The 23,578-nt window shown below is 42.6% G+C and overlaps 1 protein-coding gene across 2 annotated transcripts in view; it reads left to right on the forward strand.

The window, feature by feature from the left end:
* RFTN2 (raftlin family member 2) overlaps positions 1-23,363 on the forward strand; it is an 80,832-nt gene extending 57,469 nt beyond the window's left edge. For both annotated transcript variants that reach the window (XM_088451046.1, XM_088451048.1), the window contains 3 exons: positions 6,374-6,477; positions 15,106-15,184; positions 20,777-23,363. In XM_088451046.1, the coding sequence (XP_088307172.1) occupies positions 6,374-6,477; positions 15,106-15,184; positions 20,777-21,040 (447 nt within the window). In that variant the 3' untranslated portion in view covers positions 21,041-23,363. The remainder of the gene's footprint in view (positions 1-6,373; positions 6,478-15,105; positions 15,185-20,776) is intronic.
* The last annotated feature ends 215 nt before the right edge of the window (positions 23,364-23,578 follow it).

Raw genomic sequence — 23,578 nt, forward strand, 5'->3', positions numbered from 1 at the left:
CTCTCTGGGCACATCGCAGGGACAGGCTCCTTTCAGAGCCCCTGTCCCTGCATGTGCCGGATGATACGTACAGGCACTATAATCACATTTTGCAATGCAATCATAGGTGGTACTGTCATGCCCAGATCGCATTGCAATTGCGATCATTAATAAATGGGAGCCTAAATGTAGTATTGCTAAAAACAATTAATTTTATGTTTGGACTAACCTCAATGAACATATATATAATAAATATAGGCATAATGAAATATCTGGGCTCAATGTAATTAAGCCTGTGGATCAGGAGTCCAGTATATTTATAGCCATTTAAAATACAAAAATACTAGACAAAGTGTAAAGGCGGAAATGGGATACTTCGGCATCCCAGCGCCGGATCCCGACCACCAGGATACCGAAGGTAAGTAGCAGGGTTGGGGGGGGTTAGGGTTAGGCACTAAGGGGGGATGGTTAAGTAAAGGGTGCGGGGAGGGGGAGGTTAGGTGCAGGCACTAGGGAGGGTAATGTAAGCATACCGACCAACAAGTTTCGGTATGCTAACCCTGCGGGATGCTGGCATCAGGATTCTGACCACTGGGATCCCGACTGCTGGCATCCTGTACCTAACCTGGTGAAAATATGTGGTGGGTGTGACAAGGGGAATGAAACAATTGAAGGCAAGATTAAAATAACGCCACACCAGCCTGCATACCGTATGTACAATTTATAGTGGAATCCCATTCTTATATTACACCTGAAAATTCGTATAATGCTAGTAGGTAATTTATATTGTTAGAATAACAAGTACACTAGGCACTGGTCAAGACCATCGCGACCATCGGACTTGCGACGAGACCCTTGTGGTAGGGTCTCATTGCCGCAAGCCCAAGAGTGCTTCCGGCTCTAACAGAGCCGAAAGCACTCCCACTGACATATCACTTGTGATGTCAGTGGGGCCGGCCCCAGACGGTAGGCATTCCCATGGGAATGCCTCCGTCTGGGCAGCCACTCCCCCGGCCCGCCCACCAAAGGGGGTGTGCTGTCACTCAACATCGACTGCACGACCCCTTTGGTACGAAACCCTGAGCGATGGTTTGCCCATCGCCATCCGGGTCTCGCGCATGCGCATGACGGAGCCTGCTCCGTCGTGCACATGCGCACTGGGCCACCATCGACCCATTTGCGAGCGCACAGAGGTCGGGAGCTGCAGACTTCTGGCTAAAGAACTGTCAGCTGACACCGTTCCGGTGACATCACAAAGGGGGCGGGGCTTAACACATTTTTCGGCTCTGTATCCTCCTAAGCAGTTTCTTCAAAAGCATACTGCTGCTGCTTGGCTGAACCGGCCCATCTGGCCATCGCCCCTTCTGGCATATGCCAGAACTGCCAGATGGCCAGTCCGGCCCTGGCTATCACTATATCACTATTTCCCAGCAACATACAGTAGCCTGTAATTTCTCTCCTATCCATGTCCTTAGTCAACCTCCCTGGTCTTCATTAAATCTGCTCTCTTCATACTTTCATACTGTACTTGCTAACTAACCCTAAAGCTGCATACACACACACAATGATTTAGCAAATGAACTATTTTAGTAAACGAATTTTGTTAATTTTTTCAAGGGAAAGATGAACGTAAATTGTTTACTAAAATCGTTCATTTACTAATTGTAATGAACGATTTTTTTGAACTACAAACGATTTTTGCATATTAGCTTAATGAAAATCGTTGAGTTGGCCAGTCTGACTGAACTACAAACGTGAACGCGCATGAACGATAATCGTTCATCGTTTTCTCTCAGAAAGTGAAAGATTTTTTTCAACGATTGAACGATAAACGATATCGTTAACAATAATCGTTCAAAAAATCGTTGTGTGTGTGCACCTTCAGATCCTGTCTGGATTCAGGACTTAACCATTGTACAATATCAACATCATTGACCGACTGCACCTGTGTTACAGTCCAATTTAATGGGCACCCCTTTTAGTATACAGGTATAGTCATAATTTGGCATGGCCTGGTAGAACTGTCACTGGGGATTTGGCAGTAATCTAAAGCTCCAACTGTCAAATTTTTCTGACTTTCTCAATTAGGACCACTTCTCTACTGTAGTCTATGGGTTTTTTTTGGGAAGGCAAAACTCAGGGTAGGTGGCAAATTTAGACTTGGGGTTTGTTTTATTATGTAGCTATTGTGCCAGGGTACTTGCTTTTGGGGTTCAGGTAAATTAGAAAATTACAGTTTTTAAACTATTACCTCAAGAATGCGCCATTATAAAGATGGGACTTTTCAACTTGTTGCGCAGCCTCAGTAGGAGCCTCCAGCAGGTGTTCTCAATGTGGCTTCACTTGGGTGCACAAAGATGGCCATCATTTGTGGGCAATAGTGGCGCTGGAAAACACCAATGGTAGCAGCAGCATGGACATGGAGGCGGTGGTGGGGACATCAGCGGCGGCGATGGCATGGGTGTCGGCGGCAGCGTGGGTGTCGGTGGTGGGTCGCAGGTTTTGGAGGGACACAGCGGCGGTGGAGGGTCCGGTGGGCATTGGCGGCGGGCCTGGATCTGAGAGGATCCAGTCTCCGCCAGCCATTCTGCCGAGTAAGGCAGCGGCGCCCATTTCAAAAATGACGCCTCAGTGCCATTTTTGAAATTCAAAGATGCCCGCCACAAGCCGTGATTGGCTCATGGCGGCCATCTTTGAATTTCAAAAGTGGCGCTGAGGCACCATTTTTGGAAATGGTCGCCGCTGCCGTACTCGGCAGAATGGCTGGCGGGGACTGTATCCTCTCGGATCCAGGCCCGCCGCCGACACCCGAACAGGCGCCAGTCCCGCAGCTGCCGGGTGCCTACGACGATGACGTTGTGAGTCGTGATTGACCATCTTTGATTTTTAAAGATGGCCGCCGTGAGCGAATCATGACTCGCGATGTCATTGGAGGCGGCGACACCTGAAGAGGACCACAGAAGCCCTGGGGAGGTGGCAGCCACCCCCCAGGTGAAGACGTCAGAAGCCCTAGTGGGCGGCGGCCATGTAAAAGAGCTAACACAGGCTGCCGCCCATTAGGCGAAGATGCCGAAGCCCTGGTGGGTTGGTGCCCGCCTGGCAAAGACGCTGGAAGTCCTAGTGGAAGGCAGCCACAAAAAAAAAGCTGACACAGGCTACCACCCACTAGGTGAAGACGTCGAAGCCCTGGCGGGTTGGCACCCACCAGGTGAAGATGCCAAAGCCCTGGCGGGTTGGAACCCACCCGGCAAAGACACCAGAAGTCCTAGTGGGAGGCAGCCATGAAAAAGAGCTAACACAGGCTCACGCCCACTAGGTGATGACGTCAAAGCCCTGGCAGGTTGGCGCACGCCAGGCGAAGCTGCCGAAGCTATGCACAGTTCTATTTTCTGCTTTGACCTCAGTTGCATAGACTGCATGTGTGAATTCCAATGAGCACACAATTCTGTGAATTAGCAGCTCCACCATTTTGTGAGCGACAGCAATCTCATTCTGTGAGAGTGCTGAATCTGCAGTGAACCACAGGGTGGGATGGCATACCATATATGTATTGCGCAAAGAACACGTCCATAAAGGCGTCAGCCTTAATGATCGTCATTTCATTGCTTTTTGGAGTTTGAGTGGCAGAAAATTAATAGGTTTTGTGAATTTTCAGATCATGTCTAAGCAGCCTTAATGGGACATGTGAAACCGTAAGGTTTTTTGTCTATGGAATAAAGCTATGGTCAACTCTGATACTGATGTTGATATAATGCTTTGGAGGCTATATTATTTGTTTCATGTGATTGGTAGCCCTTATGATATAATACAGTATAATGTGCCCTTTTGGGATACAGTAAAAAGTGATGGCCATTATTGCTAGAATAATAAATTGGGAACAACTAATAGTTACTTCTGCTGCTATAATATTCAGGTTATAGATACTGCTATAAAGTGATTGACACAACAGGACTCCAGACAATTCATTTGTGCTCCTTCATGTTATACACAATGTATCAACCTTGTATTTGCATGGTAGGGAGAAGCAGCTGCTCATGGACTGAAATATTACTCCAGTTGGAGTCACTTTGCTTTCAACAACTGTTACATTATAAAAACAAACTTGTGTGATATTGTCATGAAGTATGGATCTAAATCTAATGCTTTTTCTGTTTTAACCAGTCTTTAATATGTCAAAATCCATAAAGAAAAATAAAACAAATCATAATGCACCACTTAGTACATTTAGGTATTTGGCTGAAAGCTTACAGTATAATCTTAAACTAACTAAGGAACAAACCTGGTAGCTCCCAGTTGTGTCTGCTACACCACTTAAGGTCTAATATTCACAGGAAACAGCTGTGTCTGCACTGTGACACCAGATACTAGCGGCTAAGGGCCAATCCTCTCAGCTTTCTTATATCCTTCTCAGCCGTGTGTTACAAAATAGAGCAGAAAATAGTGTTTATAAACAGAGCAGCTTGCTACTTTTAGTTTGCCCAGGTTTAAGCATTCACTTATTAGTTTGTATTAGATTATATTAAAACCTGTATGTTTATGTAAGTGTAGGTTTTATAGATACTGTGGTAATGTATGATTTCCTTAAATCAGAAACCATCTTGACTTCTGTTACTTGATACAATTATATATGGTATGTTAAGGTGTATTATACAGTTTTCATAATTTGAGGGCCCAAATTTATTGTCGGAATTATGGTGTCAGCGGTGTGTGATGGAGGTCAACCCATAGATTATACAGGGATTGGTTTATTAACCAGGTAGAACAGCAGGATGTGATACAACACAGAGTAATGCAGCACAATGCAGGAACATGAGTCAGATCTTGGGTTAATGCAGGCGGCATGCAGTGTTTGTAGTGCAATGGTGGCAATGGGGCTTGTAGTGTGGCCAGAGGTGGTGGCATGGTGGTGTATAGTGGCACCTCCGCTGCTAAATGTGTCACTGGTATATCTGAAGCACGGTATCTCTAAGAGACACTTATGGGCAAGGAACGCATGCACAGAACACACATTGGGTCGGAGGTTTGCGCATGTGCAGTAGCGCACCTCTGTTAAGCTGGCTCTGGCCACTGCTGCACTTCCATGTGCTGGCGGCCCTGCTCTCCATGTGCAATGTCATGCGCAAAATGGCCAGGGGTGGCACAGGGCGCGGTTAAGCCCTATTACGGCCCCATGGAACCCAGAGTTAGTTTGCCTAATGAAGAAGATATCTCTGCATCTGGTTAATTGCCCAGATACTAAAATCATGCGGAAACTTTGCATGATCAGTCGATTATCAAAGTTATGAGTAACCCTATGGTCATGCAGAATTGCTTCTGAACTGAGTTGCCGGAGCCTTTGCAATGGCATATAGGATTGCAGCAGCAGGCAATCCTGCATGCTCTACACATCTCAAAAATGGTTGCGACACACCAACATTTAAGTTGCCCCCCCTTCCCGGTTGCCGCCCACAAATGGGCTGCAGTGTGACTCGATTCATGTGCAGTCAGGTCCCGCGACAAGGGGTACAGCTGTAACAGGCCCGGAGGTTCTAGGGGGCCGCGGAGTGTAATTGCTTCCTGCGCTGCTGTTGCAGTGATCAGCAGGGTGCAGGCATGTATGGGGCCCCTGCTGATCACTGCAGCAGCAATGCTGGTAGTGGTTTGGGGTTCATCCAACGGGGAGCAGCAGGGCCGCAGCTTGCTCACTGAAGATACTGCCCGGCCACAAACAGATCAGAGTGGCTGGGCAGCTGCAGCACAGCGGCCATCAGTCACGTGACGCCCCTCCATGCCGAACTGCTGTCACAGTGTCTGTACACTGTTTGGGATGCTAAATTACTGATTGGTGGATGAGGCTGGCCATCCACCAATCACTGCTGTGGGAGTATCTAAGCCCTGATTGGTGGATGGCTGGAGCAATCCACCAATCGGAGGAAACTTGAAATGCACTGGGAGAGGAAGAGCTGGAGGGGACAGACAGCAGGGGGAGATGGCCGCCCCCATAGATCTGAGGTCTGAATTTAAATGGATCCTTATGCAGGGAGGAAGGGAGGGAGAGAGGTATGGGACATCATGGTCATAGTTGTGTGAGGAGGGGGCGCAATTATGGGACAATTGTATAATTGATGGAGGAGGGGGCAGATATGGGAAATAAATAGAATTGTTGGAGGGGGGCAGTTATGGGACATAATTATAATTGTGGGAGGGGGGGCGCAGTTATGAGACATAATTGTGTTAGGAGGGGGGCAGTTATGGGTCATTATTATTGTGTGAAGACTGTACCTGCCAGGTACCTGGGGATGGGGGCCCCCTTCTCTGAATCGGGCCCTCTGTGCGCAGCCACAGCCTGGAAGCCCGCGATTAAAATGTTGTTAATGTGAAAATGTTTTTTTTCGTGTTTTTCTTTTTTTTCTAGGGCTCTGAAATAAAAACTGACTATGGTCCCTTGCTGCACACATTGGCAGAGTTTGGATGGTGTCTTACATGTGTTATACCAACTCCCATAATAAGACACAACAGGTGAGAAATGACCTAGCATTATAACCACATGTGTAATATCTCACAAGTACCCGCTGTACTGTGTCCACAATGAAGCAACTTGAGGCAACTGTATCAGGAAACAAAACTTCAGAGACAGCAACATGGGATGTAGTCAAAAGGTTGACAATGACAATGTCAGCAATCATAATGACAGTTATGATGTCGACATTGTCAAAATTTTGACAGGCAAAATGTTGACATGCCCACAATAATGTGAGATTTCGACATTGGCAGAATGTCGACATTAGGGTTAGACTGTGGATGGCAGGGATAGGCTGCAGGGGGGTTAGGTTAGGTTAGGGCTAGGCAATAGAGGGAGGCTTAGGGATTAAGGTTAGGGATAGTAAAACAATATTTACCCAAATGCAGGAGGATCAGAGATCCAACCCGGAAGTCATGCCGGAGACGTTGGAGCAGGTAAGTCAACACTAGGCCACCAGGGACGATATGTCAATATTCTAACATGTTGAGAATTAAAACAAAAGAAAATTCACCCCTGGCGCTTCACTTATAGATCAGAGTATGTGTATAAATTTCAAAACACAGTAGGTAAGTAGATAATATAACAATTTATTGTAAATGGTATCTCAAGGTGTATGGTAAAAATATACCGGTATATAGTGGTCTAAAACGATAACGTACAGATAAACAAACAAACATAAAACAAACAGTGCAGGTTTGGATACGTATTAGGTAAAAGGGTAAGATACACCATTGGGCGTTTTACTCTCCCTTTCTCTTAGTAAAGGACTAAGGGCTTCATCCAGAGGCAGCCGTACGGTCTATGACCGCACGGCCGCCTCGATGTTTGTCCAGTGCGCATGCGCACGAGGGAGCCGGCTCCTTCGTGCGCATGCGTGAGACCCGCTACGACCGATAGCACCGGTCGTAGCGGGTCTCTTTCCAAAGGGGGCGAGCTGTCGATGTTGATTGACAGCTCGCCCCGTTTATAAGGCGGGCCGGGGGGGGTGGCAGCCCAAACGGAGACGTTCCCATGGGAACGCCTGCCGTTTGAGGGAGGCCCCACTGACATCACTAGTGATGTCTGTGGAGAGCTTCCGGCTCTGACAGAGCCAGAAGCTCTCCGGGGCTTACGACAAGTGAGACCCTACCCTAGGGTCTCGTCGTAAGCCACGATGGTCGCGATGGTCTATGACCATCGTGACCATCACCCTAGCGGTCGTTAGAGCTGTGGGTGTAAACGACCGAAACAGAGGCGGCCGGTCAGGATGCAAGCGGCCGCCCAGTTTCTGAGCGACCGCTTGCATCCTCCGACCGCCTCTGAATGAGGGCCTAAGGGCCTGATTCAGAGTTGGGAATAGAGTGAGATATCTCTCTCAACTGATCATCTTGGTGAAACCATGCTGCACTGCAGGTGGGGCAGATTTAAAATGTGCAGAGAGATTTAGATTTGGGAGGGAGGTGTCCAAACTGACATCTGAAGTGCAGTGTAATAATAAAGTTGTGCAGTATTTGTGATCTACATACAAAAGCAGCCAGTATTTACCCTACATGCAAAAAAAAAAAATTATTTACACCCCTTGCATTGCAACATGGTTTGCCCAGGTACACAGTGAAGTGCTATCTCTCTCTCTATTCCCAACTCTGAATCAGGCCCTAAGTGCGGTCAAATATCTCCACACTATAGTAAAGTCTTGCGTGGAATATTCTATATATATATATATATATATATATAATCAATGTCCATTGAGTAAAGGTAACACCTTAGATAAGGTGTATAGCAGCTGACACACTGATGCGGTGTAAATCCACGTAAAAGTGTAAAAGTAGTAGCCTCAACGTTGTTGTGCTGGGCTGGGTCGCTTGCGGGAACAAGTGAACAGAGGTGGTTTGCCAGCAAACACTTACCTCGCTGTCATCAACATGTTTCACCCAGTAACTGGGCTTCATCAGGATGGTGAGTCTCTGCAACCTTCGCACTTTATATACCCACTGGTAGGTCCTCCTCCTCACTCCAAGTCTTGGAGTTGTCACTTCCGCCCGGTCGTGGTTGAGTTACGTCCGGCCGTGTTTACTTCCGCCCTGTCAATGATGTCACTTCCGCCAGATTTGGCCGTATTTACTTCCGCCCAGCTTGTTGGGACTTGTTGTGATCTGGATATTCTTCAAAGTACATACAAATGTAATAATCTCATTAGGTGGAATAGGCCATGTGGGGAAGGCGGTGGAATTTTGATAATATACCCAAATGTATAAGTGATATGGGCACATCAAAAATTAGTTCCGCCCTTAGTTAGAGCCACACCTCTAGGATGAAATAGTCTATTTCTTGCTGAATGCGAGACTGGACATTATGATGGCAATAAAAATTCAGAGTGTATATTATCAAAATTCAGCACAGATTAATAAACCAATCACTCTAGCATCAGGCACTGCCACTTTCAACTGAAGTGATTTGTTTGTTTAGACCCCCACAAAACAAGCTACCAATGCAAATGAGGCAGCTAACATTATTGTTAATCCCCTCTACAGTTGAAAGAGGTAATTCTCCTCATTTGATTCCTCACCCTCATCAGTGTGTACATCATCCTCACACATTATTAATTCATCCCTACTGGAATCCACCATTACAGGTACCTCTGTATTTTTTTTGTATGTAATTGGCAGTAAATGTCTTCCTCATGGAATTTCCAGTTAATTTTGATGAACATCATCTTTTCTACATTTTGAGGAAGTAGTAGCCTCCTACGCCAATTGCTGATAAGGTTCCCAACTGTGCTGAAAACATTTTCTGAGCACACCTTGGAGGGTGGGCAGCTTAGGTAATGCAAAGCCAGTCTGTACAAAGGCCTCAAAATTGCCTTTTTTTGTCTTTCCAGTAGTCAAAGGGACTTTGTGACATGCCTATGTGTACAGTGTAAGGAAAAAATTCTTCACCAGTCTTTGGATGGCGACCCTGTCAGATGGAGTCGTGGTAGTGGTGTCACTAATTTTTGGCAATTCTTTTAGACCCGACCAGATGTCACAATGTTGTGTTGACTCCTCTGGGTCTTTTGGGAAAGCTGAGTTTTTTGCTGGTAGCTGCCAGAGAAACTGAAGGAGATGTTGTCGTGTCAGGGACCACTTGAGCTGCCAACTTGCTCTCTTAGTATATTTTAATATCTGAGGCAGTTGAAAAGAAAGACACGATGTACAATGTAAACCTAGGCTCCAGCATAGTTGCCAAAATGAAGTGATCCGATTTCAAGATATTGGCAACCCTTGGATCCTGTCAAAGCAAACAAATGACTTGATCTACAAGACCGATATACTTAGCGGAATGGCTTTGTTTAATCTCCGCCTTCAATTTCTCAAGCTGAGTTTCCAAAATCCTAATTAGGGGAATCACCTGACACAAGATAGCAGTGTCTGAACTCACTTCACAGGTGGCAACTTCATGTCATAGCTTGTTGTATAGCTGTGGGTGGCTGCTTGCTGTTCATACATCTGTTTAAACATATAAATGGTGGAATTCCACCTGGTTACCACCTCTTGCTTCAGTAGGCGGCACGGCAAATTCAACTGTTCTTCCAGCTGCTGCAATCTCCTGCATGCTGTGGCTGTTTGGTGAAAATATCCTGAAATTTTTCAGGCACAGACAGCATCTTCTGCATGCCCCAGTCATTTAAAAAATAAAACCTGGTACTACCAAGTTGATTGTGTGAGCAAAACATGGGACATGTTGGAATTCACCCAGCTGTAATACTCTCACAATATTGGTGGCATTAGAAGAAGTCACAAATCCAGAGGAGAGTCCAAGTGGGGTAAGCCATTTTGCTATGACATACCTTAGTTTTTTTAAAAGGTTGTCAGCGGTATGCCTCTTAGTGAAACTGGTGATACACAAAGTAGCCCGCCTCTGAATGAGCTTGCGTTATATGTTAGATACTGCTGCTGATAAAGACAAATCACCCACCCAGTGGGCTGTCACAGTCGTGTAATCTTTAGTTTCTCCACTTCCGCTTGTCCACATATCTGTGGTTAGGTGGACAGTGGGTACATTGTTATTTTGTAGGTCAACAATTAGTTTTTTTTAATGTCCTGGTACAGCCGGGGAATGGCTTTTTGGGTAAAATGGAACCGAGATTTTTTACCGGGGACACAGGACCTCAATTAACTGTGTGAAACTCACTGCATTAATGGCGGATATTGATCTAATACTAGCATAGCTGTGATGGCATCAGTGGTCTGCTGTGCGACCAGGTGAGAGCTGTCATACTTGCTTCCCCCTTGAAAAGGATTGTTTTACAGTTAGTTTATTTTTTTAAATAGTAGTCTTTTTAGTCCTCTTCTGGGATGTAGATCCATCCCCAGCAGCAGCAGCAGGCCTAGCACTGAAGGATTCTTTGGAGGGATCCTGGATAGGGGAGGAGACACCTAGCCTTAACTATTTGGATGCAGGACTACCTCCGATCATTACTGTGGATATTGAGGATAAAGGTGTTGGTGGTAAAGATTGCATGTGCTGGAATCTAGTTGAACTTGAGAGGAGGGAGCTAGCTGATGCTGGACTGCTTGTTGTTATTTTTTTAGCAACAGTTTCTGATGTTGTCAAAAACTTTTCATGAGTTCGCTGCAAATGACGTAGCAGGGAGGAGGTTCCTAGATGGTTAACGTTCCTACCTCTACTTACATTGGTTTTACAAATGCTACAGGTGGCTTGACAATTGTTGTCAAGGTTTGAGTAAAAATAGTGCATTTGTTTGTCCTATGCCAAGGCATGACAATGGCCTCCCTCTTATAATGGTCAAAAGCTGCTTCTACTGGTGCCTGACTTACACAAACAACATCCTCATCCTCAACATCCTCATTAGCGCGTCGGCGTCAGCTACAAAATATGCCCCTCATACTCTTGTACTTCCTCGGTGGCATCCACAATTTCTATGTCATCAGCTATATTTGTGCTGCTCATCCCCATATTTGAGAGAGCAGCAATGATGGAAGGCATCCTCTCTGCAAGTACAACAGTATCAGAAGGTCAGACTCACACACAGCACTCATTGATACACCTAGGGGTATATTTACTAAAGTGAGAGTTTCTGGAAGTGGCCCATAGCAACCAATCATATTCTAGCTATTATCTTCTAAAAGTTGCTAGTTAAATGTTGTTAAGTAGAATCTGATTGGTTGCTATGGGCATCATCTCCATTTGTTAACAATTCTCACTTTAGTAAATATACCCCTTAGGCTCTCCTCAGGGATTTGTGTCATTACTGTTTCTGAACACACAGTTTGCTCTACTGCCCTAGTGGTTTTTAAAATGTCTTGCATCATCATGAAAGGCAGAGAAAGATGCCTCACTAACACTTGCAGAACCACTACTCATAAATAAAGGCCAAGGCCTCAGTCTTTCCTTGCCACTGCATGTGGTGAATGGCATTTTGGCAATGTTATGTTCTTCTGCACCACACTTTCCCTTTATTAAATGTGTTTTTTTTTCTTAAGCACTGTATATTGTTTTTTTTATTTTAGATGCCCTTGTGCATAGGCCTTAGATGATGTTGAATGACTAGCGTTATCATCATGACTGGTGGCAGCAGCTACAGTGACAGTATTTGGTTGCTCTTCCGTAAACTGAACGTTAGCCATTTTTCAATTTGCAGATCACTACGTGGCTTATATATGCACATCAACAAAGCGCACTAGGGTAAAGTGCACCAAACAGTACAAACAATAGAATTAGATTTTTTTTAAATTTTATTAATGTTGCAGCTCAATTCAAACTGCGTGGAGACACAGGGCTTATATATGCATGTCAACAAAGTGCACTAGTATAAAGAGTACAAAACAGTACAAACAATAGTATGTAACTATATATATTCTTTAGATTTTTGAGGTCGCAGCTCAATTCAAGCTACATGGAGTAACAGGGCTTATACTGTATATGCACATGAACAAAGTGCACTAGGGTAAAGCATACCAAACTGTACAAACAATAGAATTTTTTTTTTTTTTTTAATATAGATGTTTTGATGTCGCAGTTCAATTCAAACTGCGTGGAGTCACAGGGCTTATATATGCATGTGAATGTCTTTACTGATGGACACAGCACAGCCTATATACAGCAAAGTACAGCACAGCATACAGCAGTGTGCATCCCCCTATACACAGGGGCGTATCTATAATGGGTGCAGGGTGTACAGGGAACACGGGCCCCTGGGTCCAGCGGGGCCCCGCACCGCACACCGTGCACCCATAATAATACTTACCTCTCCGGAGTCCCACGTCGGCGCGAGGGTCCGGCGCTGTAAAACGACTGGAAAATGGCAGCGGCGGCCATTTTCCCGATGACCTGTGCATACATTATAGACTCTGGGCACACTCTAGTGCCCAGAGTCTATAACTCCGGCGCTGGCCGCGCACAGCTCAGTACGCTGCCGGCCACCGGGCGGAGAGGAGGGGGCCCGTGACGGAGACTGCACATGGGCCCCCTCCTCTCTAGAAATGCCCCTGCCTATACACATTGACAAAGAGCAGCAGAGCAACTTGTGAGTCTGGACACAGCACAGCCTATATACAGCACATAGCAGCATACAGTACATCGCAGCATATAGCAACGTGCACCCCCTTTACACATTGACTAAGATCAGTGCAGCCTTGTTACTGAGTCCGACCACAGGACAGCCTATACAGCAGAGAAAAGTGCTGCATACAGCGTGCCTGACAAGGAAATGGTGCTGAGTCCTGTCCGCGCCACCTTATAAAGAATCCAAACCATGAGAATCCAACGCCGCAAGGATGATGTTTTGCCTCAAAATGGAATCCAAGTCAGGCAGAAAGACCCGAGCTGCTGTTTGGATTTACTCGGATACTGAGAGTTTGGGTGTGTTCTGATTCTAAGCAATCCCAACCGCTCATCTCTGTCATCAACAAATGTTATTGAAATGTTTTGGAATTGTTAACATAAGACATGTTATTCACACAAATATCATAGAATTCTCTTCACAGGTATATTCTATGTTGTTCATTACACTCTGAACTAAAAGTCATTAAGGGATATTGCAGTAGTAGCAAGGTAGATAGTTATATACTGTAGTATAGCAGTATCAGAGTAGAATATGTAAGCTTCCTCTATGGGACTTTTTTGATCAGTTTCTTGTTGAGGTATTGTTTATATACAAAGGGTGATTTATATTTATAATAATACATTATTTATTTAGAATAAATAGTGCCTAGTGCCTAGGTTTCCCATCCTCTGAGCTATATATACATAGAGGACCAGAGAACTAAGCGGAGGCTGTGAATATATGGAAAGCATGGGATTGGATACAAAGATAGTTGAATGGATAAGAGCATGGCTGCAGGATAGGAAACAGAGAGTTGTAGTAAATGGAGTGCAGTCTCAAGAGGTAAATGTTATCAGTGGAGTACCTCAGGGATCTGTACTTGGACCAGTGCTTTTTAATATCTTTATTTGTGACATTGCAAATGGTATTGAAGGGAAACTATGCCTTTTTGCAGGTGACACAAAGGTATGCAACAGGGTAGACACACCAGGAGGGGTAAAACAAATGATTGATGATCTAGGTAGACTAGAGGAATGGTCAAGAACGTGGCAACTACAGTTTAATGCCAAAAAATGCAAGATCATGCACTTGGGTCTCAAAAATCCAAAGGCTAAATATAGTATTAATGGCACTATACTGGAAACTACTGAAGAGGAAAGGGATCTAGGAATCACTATTTCAGGTGAGTTAAAGGCACGCAAACATTGTAACAAAGCAATGAGGAAGGCAAGTCAGATGCTTGGTTGCATAGGGAGAGGAATCAGTAGCAGAAAGAAAGAAGTGATAATACCACTGTATAGGTCATTGGTACGTCCTCAACCTGAATACTGTGTTCAGTTCTGGAGGCCATATCTCCAGAAGGATATTAATACATTAGAGACTGTACAAAGAAGGGCAACTAAAATGGTGCAAGGTCTACACCACAAAACGTACCAGGAAAGACTAAAAGATCTTAATATGTATAGTTTAGAGCAGAGAAGGGAAAGGGGGGACATGATAGAAACGTTCAAATATATAAAGGGTTTTAACAAGGTAAAGGAAGGAGACATTCTTCAAAGAAAAAGAAGTATTAGAACAAGAGGACATGTTCTGAAACTGGAGGGTGGTAGGTTCAGGGGAAATCTGAGGAAACATTACTTCACAGAAAGGGTAGTGGACACGTGGAATAGCCTCCCATCAGGGGTGGTAGAGGCTAAGACAGTAAAGCAATTTAAACATGCATTGGATAGACATAAGGATATTTTGCAGAAGAAGTAAGGATCAATAAGGGTTGAGGTAACAATATGTTTAAAAATGGGGCAGACTAAATGGGCCAAGTGGTTCTTATCTGCCGTCAAAAAGTCAAATTCTATTATGCTATACATGTATATTTGGTTATTTTAAGATTGTCAAGATTGAACATAACAAGTAACATTAAGGAAAGTAATGGAAGATGCAAAAGATATAGATAATATTGATTTTTATCAAAAGCAATTTTGGGACATTAGAGCTTTTTGAACCATTGAGAATGTATTTATTATTTTAATCCAAATCTTGGGAGTTTATACAATGTCATGTGCTCTGTATTTTATACAATGGTAACATCGGCTTATTATTTCAGTGAAGGAAATCTGACTACAAAACAAATCATATTTCTCCAAAGACCAGTTATATCACATTCAACTGAGCAGTCATCTGAGGTAGGTAATTAAGCAATTACATTGTCTAATTGTGGTCTAGCAGAATACGTGAGCCTACATTTGTACTACGGGTTCGTTTTATGTAAGAACTGATAAGTATTCTAGAATTATTCTATACATATAAGAAGCATTGTTTTCGGTCTCATTCATTACGATTATAGACAGGAAACCAATCATTTAATGTTTGTGCATATGTATCTCCGTGCCTAAACAGTGCAGGGGATCTCGTGGATTGCTATGGGTGCCTCCGAAAGGGGTAGACTAGCATTGCCAGCTACAGATGTGTCCAGCTACATCATAGTGTGCCATACAGGCTTCTATGTCGCGGCATGAGAATAGCGTGGCATGGCGCTGTAAGGCGCAGTGAGACATGGCAACATCCACGGCATGCAATACACAGCTTCACCACTGGGTGGCCAGACCTCCACTACAGTGGTGAATAATACAGCAGTGGATGGATACAGTATGGCACTACAGAATACAGTACAATAGTACAGTAAGCCCCGACAGGTGGGCCAATCACATACTGCAGAGTATTGCAGAGAAACTAGTGGTTTTACAGGTAGTTTTAATGACTGATTGGTGTATGTATTTTGCTCTGCCTAGTCTGCTGTTGTGTGTGCGGTGTAAAAAAAACGAATCTTGGCAACCCCTACTGCTTAGGACAAGCCTGTTATTAGTACTAACATGCAGCAGTGCACACACAGCTCCAGTGAAGAGAAAACCTGTTGCTGCTGCTCTCATGAGGGGGAAATAGTTCCTTGGAGACTAGAACCCTCTGCGCAGTTAGCTTGCTGCCCAAGAGGAAAGTAATCTCAGAGTCTGGTTACCACAGAACAGGGTGAACTTGAAAAACAGATCAGTGATTTCCCCCCTCTCCTCTATATAATAACATCCATACTATAAACATTGCATGCTGGGTGCTGTCTTTTTATTATTCCTATCTCACTGTACAGGTCACTCTCTAAAGCACAGTAAGTACCATTCATATCACTCAGACACAGTAATTATGCCTCTTATCATCCCAAACCCAGTAATTAGACTTTATAACACTACAAACACTGTAATTTATCTCATATCCCCAAGAACCAGTAAATATACCTTATATTACCCAGACCAAATAAATATGCCTCCCATCATCCTAGACCTAGTAATTGTACCTCTTATTCAAAACACAGTGAGTATATCTAGTACCACCCTAGACCCAGTAATTATACATCATATCTCATTTCCAAGCACCGGCTAGGCACGTTATGGCGGTGATGTCATCTACCTGGCACTAAGCTGGGTCAGGCCGCCAGTCTGAAAGGGGTCTCAAACGGGATGGACCCACAAAATCCTGGGTAAGACCTAGGTTTGCAATGTTAAAGATGTATTAGTGAAGTCCTTCATGAACATGAGATATGGTGCTGAGGACTGGGACCAATGTTGTCATCATTAGCATAACTGTGGCTCCCAAGGGCGCATGTATAATGGGTGCAGGGTGTGCAGTGCACACGGGCCCCTGGGACCAGGAGGGGCCCGCACTGCACACCCTGCCCCCATATTATATTTACCTTTCTGGAATCCCACTGCTGCTTAGTGGCAGCAGTCTCCCTGCTCCCACTGCAGCCCAGCACATAGCAACGTGTGCTAGGCTGCTGAAAGGTAAGAGGGAGCGGGGTGACTGCAGACCAGGGCCCCTCCAAGAAGCCCGGGTCTGGGTAATTAGTACCCGCCCACCCCCTGCTGAGTAGAGCAAAATCTGTGCGCCTCCGAAATCCTATTCTCTTTGTTGCTACAGTCATAGCAAGTATATTATAGTTCAGTAGTAGGTAGAATAATAACTCACTGTGGACTAAAAAATGTCAAAGACAACATATAAAACAAACCAGTTGAAGGGTTTCATGGGTCAACTGTACATTTCATGATGATTAAGGCACAGCCAGAGGGTAAAAATGTAATGCTAGCCAATGCTGTCCTAAATGATCATAAATGAGAAAAATATGTTCACAAAAAAAAAAATTATTAGTTCTCCCTAGTCCTAATAGTGTATGATATATACTACCCCTAAAATGTTATATTGTTTCCTTTTTAACTTTCTTCTTTGTGTTGGATAGCTATATATGTCTGCTGTTTAATACTCTTGGGGATGGTGGTGCTGGTGCCAGTTTTAGTTACAGTATATGTATGTGAATATATATGTATACATATAGGAGTGTAAATTTATACCAGCAGATGTTAAATCATTTACAACCAAAAATAATTATAGGTAAAATAATTTGAATATGCAAATGATATTGCCTATAATAATTTCTGGTTGTGAATTAGGTTATATTTGCTCTAACTCCTGTGGAGGGCTGTCTTAACAGCAGTGCAGGCCCCTGGGCAAAGCAATGCACTGGGGCTCCTATTAAACAATCTTCTGCCGGGGATGGGATGCTATTAGTGGAGGCTGTGCCGGGGAGGGGGGGTGTTGGCTATTGGCAGAAAAACATAAGTCATTTACAGGAAAAAAACACAAGTCACAGTCTGAACATGTACAGTACAACAAATTCCGAACAAATTGTGAGCATACATTATATTCTACATTTACAGTAGAGGACAGGAAAAAAAAGCTATTTTTAAAAAAATGTACTGAAAACACAGATAACATACTGTAGCACTTGCTGTGCATGAACAATGAGAATATACCATAAAACATACACATCTAAAGGCACAACATGTGTCCCAGAATAATGTCATAAGAGGGGAATATGGAAAACGTGACAGGGAAAATGATAGCAATATAACGTGATGGCAGAGTAGATACAAGTAAGAAGAAAGTGTATATCCCACATACACAGCAGGAAGGCTGGCTGGCGTGACATCAGTGCATAGCAGGGGTACAGCAGACAGGACAAGGGGTGCCAACCGTGATGAGAGATGTACCCGGGGAAGATCATGCAGGTGTCAGTGGGCAATAATATACAACTTACCTGGCAGCTCTTCTTGTTGTGAAAGCCCACCACCACTATATAGAGCACCAGCCCCCCTCTCCCACCGCCGCTCCCGGAACTGGCCTGCCCAGCTTGGACACCCATATGTGAGCAGGCACAGCATGTTCGGCCAGAGCCAGCAGGGGAGCCCTCCTGTGACACGGCATGCAGATTGGTGTGTGCAGGCAGCCTCCCGGAACACGGTGACAGGATACGGTGCAGCTTCTCTCTCCCAGCAACTCTCACACCCTGTGCTCTGTGTTACCCTGCAGCCGGTACCCGCCTCTGCCTCCTCCCCATGCAGGACTATCAGCAGTGGCACCTATGCGATGGGGGTTTGGGGTGCTATCGGCCACGGACCCTTGGAATCCTGGGGCCCTTGGGCAATTGCCCACTTAGCCTATAGGTAGGGTCAGCCCTGCTCCTGTGTGGTTGACCTTAAAGTTTCAATGAAGATCACTTCCATGAACAAGTGTGATTGTATTGCATCTCTTCCATATATTGAAACAAGCTACTAAAGCTGATACTAAACCATAGCTGATTTTTAATTGCATATTATTAATTAAGGACCGGCCGTGCACTCACTCTGGGAACCAATCAAAGCTGACCCCAGGATATATAAAGGAAGTGCAAAGGATAAACGTGCTTCCTTGATAAAGTCCACCCAAAGACGAAACACATTTAGTCTGCATCTACCTACAAGAGCAAAAACACCGGCAGGTCTGGGAGAACACAGGGCTAAGTGCTAACAGACCGCTAGAGTAGCGCTAACATTTTTGCATGCTGCCTCAGCTTTTGGAGCGCACTACACACCCACACAAGCGCCGGGGAGAGATATGGAGCAACGGCAGCAGTACTAGCTTTACCACCAATGGAGGGAGACAATAAGGCATCAATTAGGGTAAGGTAGGGAGAGTCACCTGCGACATTGCATCTTAGCAGCTGGCAACTTATTACTCCGCAAAAGAGCAATAACATTATCTACCTCATCGTACATTTCTCAGCAGATACATTGCCGATAGGTGTTTAGCTTGTATTCATATGTTTTTTATATTTTTATGACTGAATTTTTTTATGATTGCCTTTTTATAGTATTTATATACAATTGTTTATACAGTTTTTATACACATTATATACATTATTAATATACATCTTTTCCATGCTTTTGCCGCATATTCACGTTAATACATGGCACACCCTTTAAGCCACTAAAAACACGCAGCGCTTCCCCAATACCTATATTTTTCACATCCTATTTTTCATAAGAAGTTAGGAAGCAGCTTAATACATTATAGGTGTGCTATTATTATTATACTTTATTTATATGGTGCCACAAAGGTTCCGCAGCGCCTTATACAGTACATAAATGAGCACACAAGAAAAACAGTTAATAGTAATACAAAACAATGCAGGACAAGGACATGGTTTATACACAAAGCTTAGCTGCATAACACAAGCAGCAGGGCCTTAGCAACTAAATGTTGGGTGCCAATTGGGGAGTTAAGAGTAAATAATACTATAAGTAGGGATAGGAGAAACACGTGAGGGATGAGGGCCCTGCTTGTGAGAGCTTACATTCTAAAGATGCTATTATATTATTTTATATTTAAATTGCATTAGTTATAATCAAAATGGATTATAGGTAAAATAATTTGCATATGCAAATTATTTTATCAATAATCCATTTTGTTGTAACTGATGTAATGTGTGCACTAACTGCCTGTGTGATTTACCTTAAAAAATTATATATTCTCCCTAATCCTAATAGTGTTTGATATATATACTATAAATGGGAATACATATGGGAATAGTGATGGTGGCACCAATAGTTATTGTTCTAGTATATGTATATATATAGGGGTGTAAATTCATACCAGTAGACATAATTTACAATCAGAATATATTATAGGTAAAATAATTTGTATATGCAAATTATTTTGTATGTAATCCATTCTGATTGTAAATTGTGTAATGTTTGCACTAACTACCTGCATTGTTGATCTTAAATATAGTGAATGCTGATTAGCATATAGTATCTATTATAAATAAAAAAATATATATAAAAATAAATAAAACTTAACACATATAGTCTCCCTAATCCTAATAGAGACATGGGGGGAAGGGTGGGTTGGGAATGTATCAAGTTTTGGAGAGGGATGAAGTGGAGAAGTTGCCCAAAGCAATCAATTAGCTTCTAACTGTCATTTCAAAGACTGTTGGATAAACAACAGATATAAACTGTTAGGTTGTGTTTGGGCAATTTCTCAACTTTATCACTCTCCAAGGTTTGTTACATCTCCCCCTGAGTTTGAAAATGCATTGGATGCAATTCTTGTAGTAAAGGTCACTAGTTGTTATAACTAGCCAAACGCATAATTGGGATAATCTATCCAGAAAAGTACATATTGCTGTTAATGGGGTTGGAGGGGATATTTGTTAACGCCATGAGTGTAACCTGCAGCAGCATCAATTGTCATTTATCGTTTGTTTGCCTCCTTTTTTGTAACTACTTAAAAAAAAAATTTTTTTGTACATGATTTTCTTGTACCATATATTTGTGGCTAGTACTTCATAATGTCTGTAATGAACTTTCACATATTGTATTACATTAAAAAATATTGTTACTATTTTCCAGAAGAAAGCTTTGAGGCACATAGTAAATGAAGAAAAAAGTAACAAATCCATCAGAAGCATAGGACTACAAACACCAGTAAAAAGTTTAGAGGTGGAACATCCATTGGATGATTTGTACATGTCCTCTTCCAAGCAGTTCTGGGATAAAGACGGCCAACAGTTTTGCAGTTTTTCTGGTTTCAGCAGTAGTGATAGCATGCTACGAGATCTGGACGATGTACAGTTTGATCAAGAGGATGGAGTAACCCAAGTTACTTGCATGTGACTAAAACTGGTAACTCCTGTGATGTATTCATGGTCTATTTCTGGCTCATTTCTCCCAATTTCAGAAATGTATCAATGACAGCTTATCATATAATATACACCTGGGACAAGGCTGTCTAAATTTCGTTCTGCAGGCCAGCTAAAGCTCATCAAGGCCTTTCTGATGCCCCCAGAATCCACAAGGACTTATCATACATATAATCCTGAGCATTTATTTAGAACACATACACCATCTGAACCAGTTTGTATTTTCAGAATTAAATACATGTTGCTTAGTGTATAATTAGTTTATAATTAGTGAGAGATTCCCTATACCTTGCATAACATATTTTTGTTGTTAACTTTTACATGCAAAATCTATTTCATGTTTAAACTATGCTGTATTACACATCCTGGAAAAGGAAAAGCAAATACATTGAATATATATATATATATATATATATATATATTTTACGTATATTTAAATCTTTCTTAGAATTAAGTAGGATGTTGAAATCAGTGAGGAAGCAGACCATGTTTTATTATGCTGCAGAATGGTGCTGAAATAGAAGACTCTTAAGTTGAGTAACAGGTCTATGTTAATAAATAACTTAAGACACAGTAATTAGAATGTTGCAATTAAATTACATATTCATTATACATTTTACTTGGGAAAACAAAGTAATGCACCCATTAAATTAAATAACAAATGGTAAACATATGATTTACCATCCCAGTGTACATCAAATTGTAAACATTATGTAATAATATGGTTCAAATAGCAAAGATTACATTACAATATAACATTAATAGTATTTGCGGAAAGATCTTAAACTACAGTATCTGCTTTTTGGGGATTGACACCCCTAAAAGAGCCTGTTCATGGACTGAATGGCTTCTTCTGCAAGAGACTGTCAGTAGAAGGTGATAACTGTACTGCATTACCACATAGACAGAGAATCTCAGGGACCTGCTGCAAATTCAGAATTTAAAATAATTCCTTACATGAAGAATGAGAGCAGTAGATAAAACAGTCCCCTCTTTCTCACTGTGCTCTTCCCTTGATAGGCATGTGTAAATTATTGGGAAGAGTAAGCTCTGTGTAGTATAACCTCCTCAGAGATCTCTACAACATGTTCTGCTTCGCTCATAACAGGCATCTGAAGATTAAGGGATCTACCGGCTGTTAGTGCTCCTGTATTAACAGATAACATTACACCAGGAACAGAATAATGGAATGGCTGGCCAATTACTCTTGGTGCAGCTAATTGTGAGATGAACTGAATGGATTTTACATGCGTTTGAAAGTAGTAGTATAGTTAACAGATTGCATATATTGTACTATACATATGTTAAGGAGACCTTGACTGGAGTTAAGATCTCCAGATGAATTTTGTCCAGGAGGTCCATGTTCAACTAGGCTCTGACACCATCTAAAAACAAATTATAGTTTGTGTCTGTTTCAAGGCAGGAACAGAAGTTGCAGCCAGCATGGAGATTGAGTCACAAGAGAAACTATACTATACAGTACAGTAGTAGGCAAACACGGAGAAGTGCCAAACCCAGTCATATATTTGTATTTTTGAACAGTGTTCTTTATTATATAAATGCCAACTAGATGTTAACTTTTTAGTGTCGTTCTTTTATTTTAATAATGATAATAGAGTAACATTTCTTGAAAAGTAGATATCTTTCTGTACCATGGAATGTGACACACTGTGCTAACAAGGACAAAAATCAGTACACATACAAATATAACATTTTATTTATATTAAAATAGCTGTATTAGAAGAACGTTTTAGAGGTTTTTTTAATTGTACATTACCAAGTATTTTGAGTTGATCAATGCTAAGAATTCCTAAATAAATTAAGTTTAATTCTATGATGAAGAAAGTGAGAAATGCAGGTTGGGCGGAATTCTACCTTCTTGCATTGATCAGAAGAGCAGCATGTGTTTGGTAATGTAAATATAGAAATGCAATAGGCATGTGCACTCATTTTTGGTCGTAGTTGATTGGGATTTCAGCTGTTGCCACAGTCCAATAAAGTGGCATATTCTGTGGTACGAAAGTTGCTCCTTTGGAAATTTCTTGCAGCTTGAATCAACAAAAATAACTATCAGGAAATAGGTCGCTGGATAGGACGGGAGTTATAGTGTTACTGTTTGTTGGCAATTATAACTATAGCAGCCTTTTTACAGTGTTTTATTTAAAATAGAATTGTAGTGTAAATCTGACACATTCTCAGTGATGACAAACTGTAAGGATAAACTGTAATTGCCGATGAAAAAGTATTTTGTTATGGTATTCATACTTTTTTCTTATAAAATTAACTACCTAAAGTGACCTGGTTACTGTGTGGTGTGCATTTCTAAATGAGAGAAAAGTCTTTTGGGATGAATACACTGTGATTGAGTTGGTGAGGTATGGGAAGATCTACAGTGTCTTGCAAAAGTATTCACACCCCTTTGCATTTTTCATGTTTTGTTGCCTCACAGCCTGGAATTAAAATGGATTGTTTGAAGGTGTGCATCGTTTAATTCACAGCACATGCCTACAGC

Source organism: Taudactylus pleione, unplaced genomic scaffold (assembly GCF_031769625.1).
Source record: "Taudactylus pleione unplaced genomic scaffold, aTauple2 ptg000536l, whole genome shotgun sequence".
NCBI lineage: Eukaryota > Metazoa > Chordata > Amphibia > Anura > Myobatrachidae > Taudactylus > Taudactylus pleione.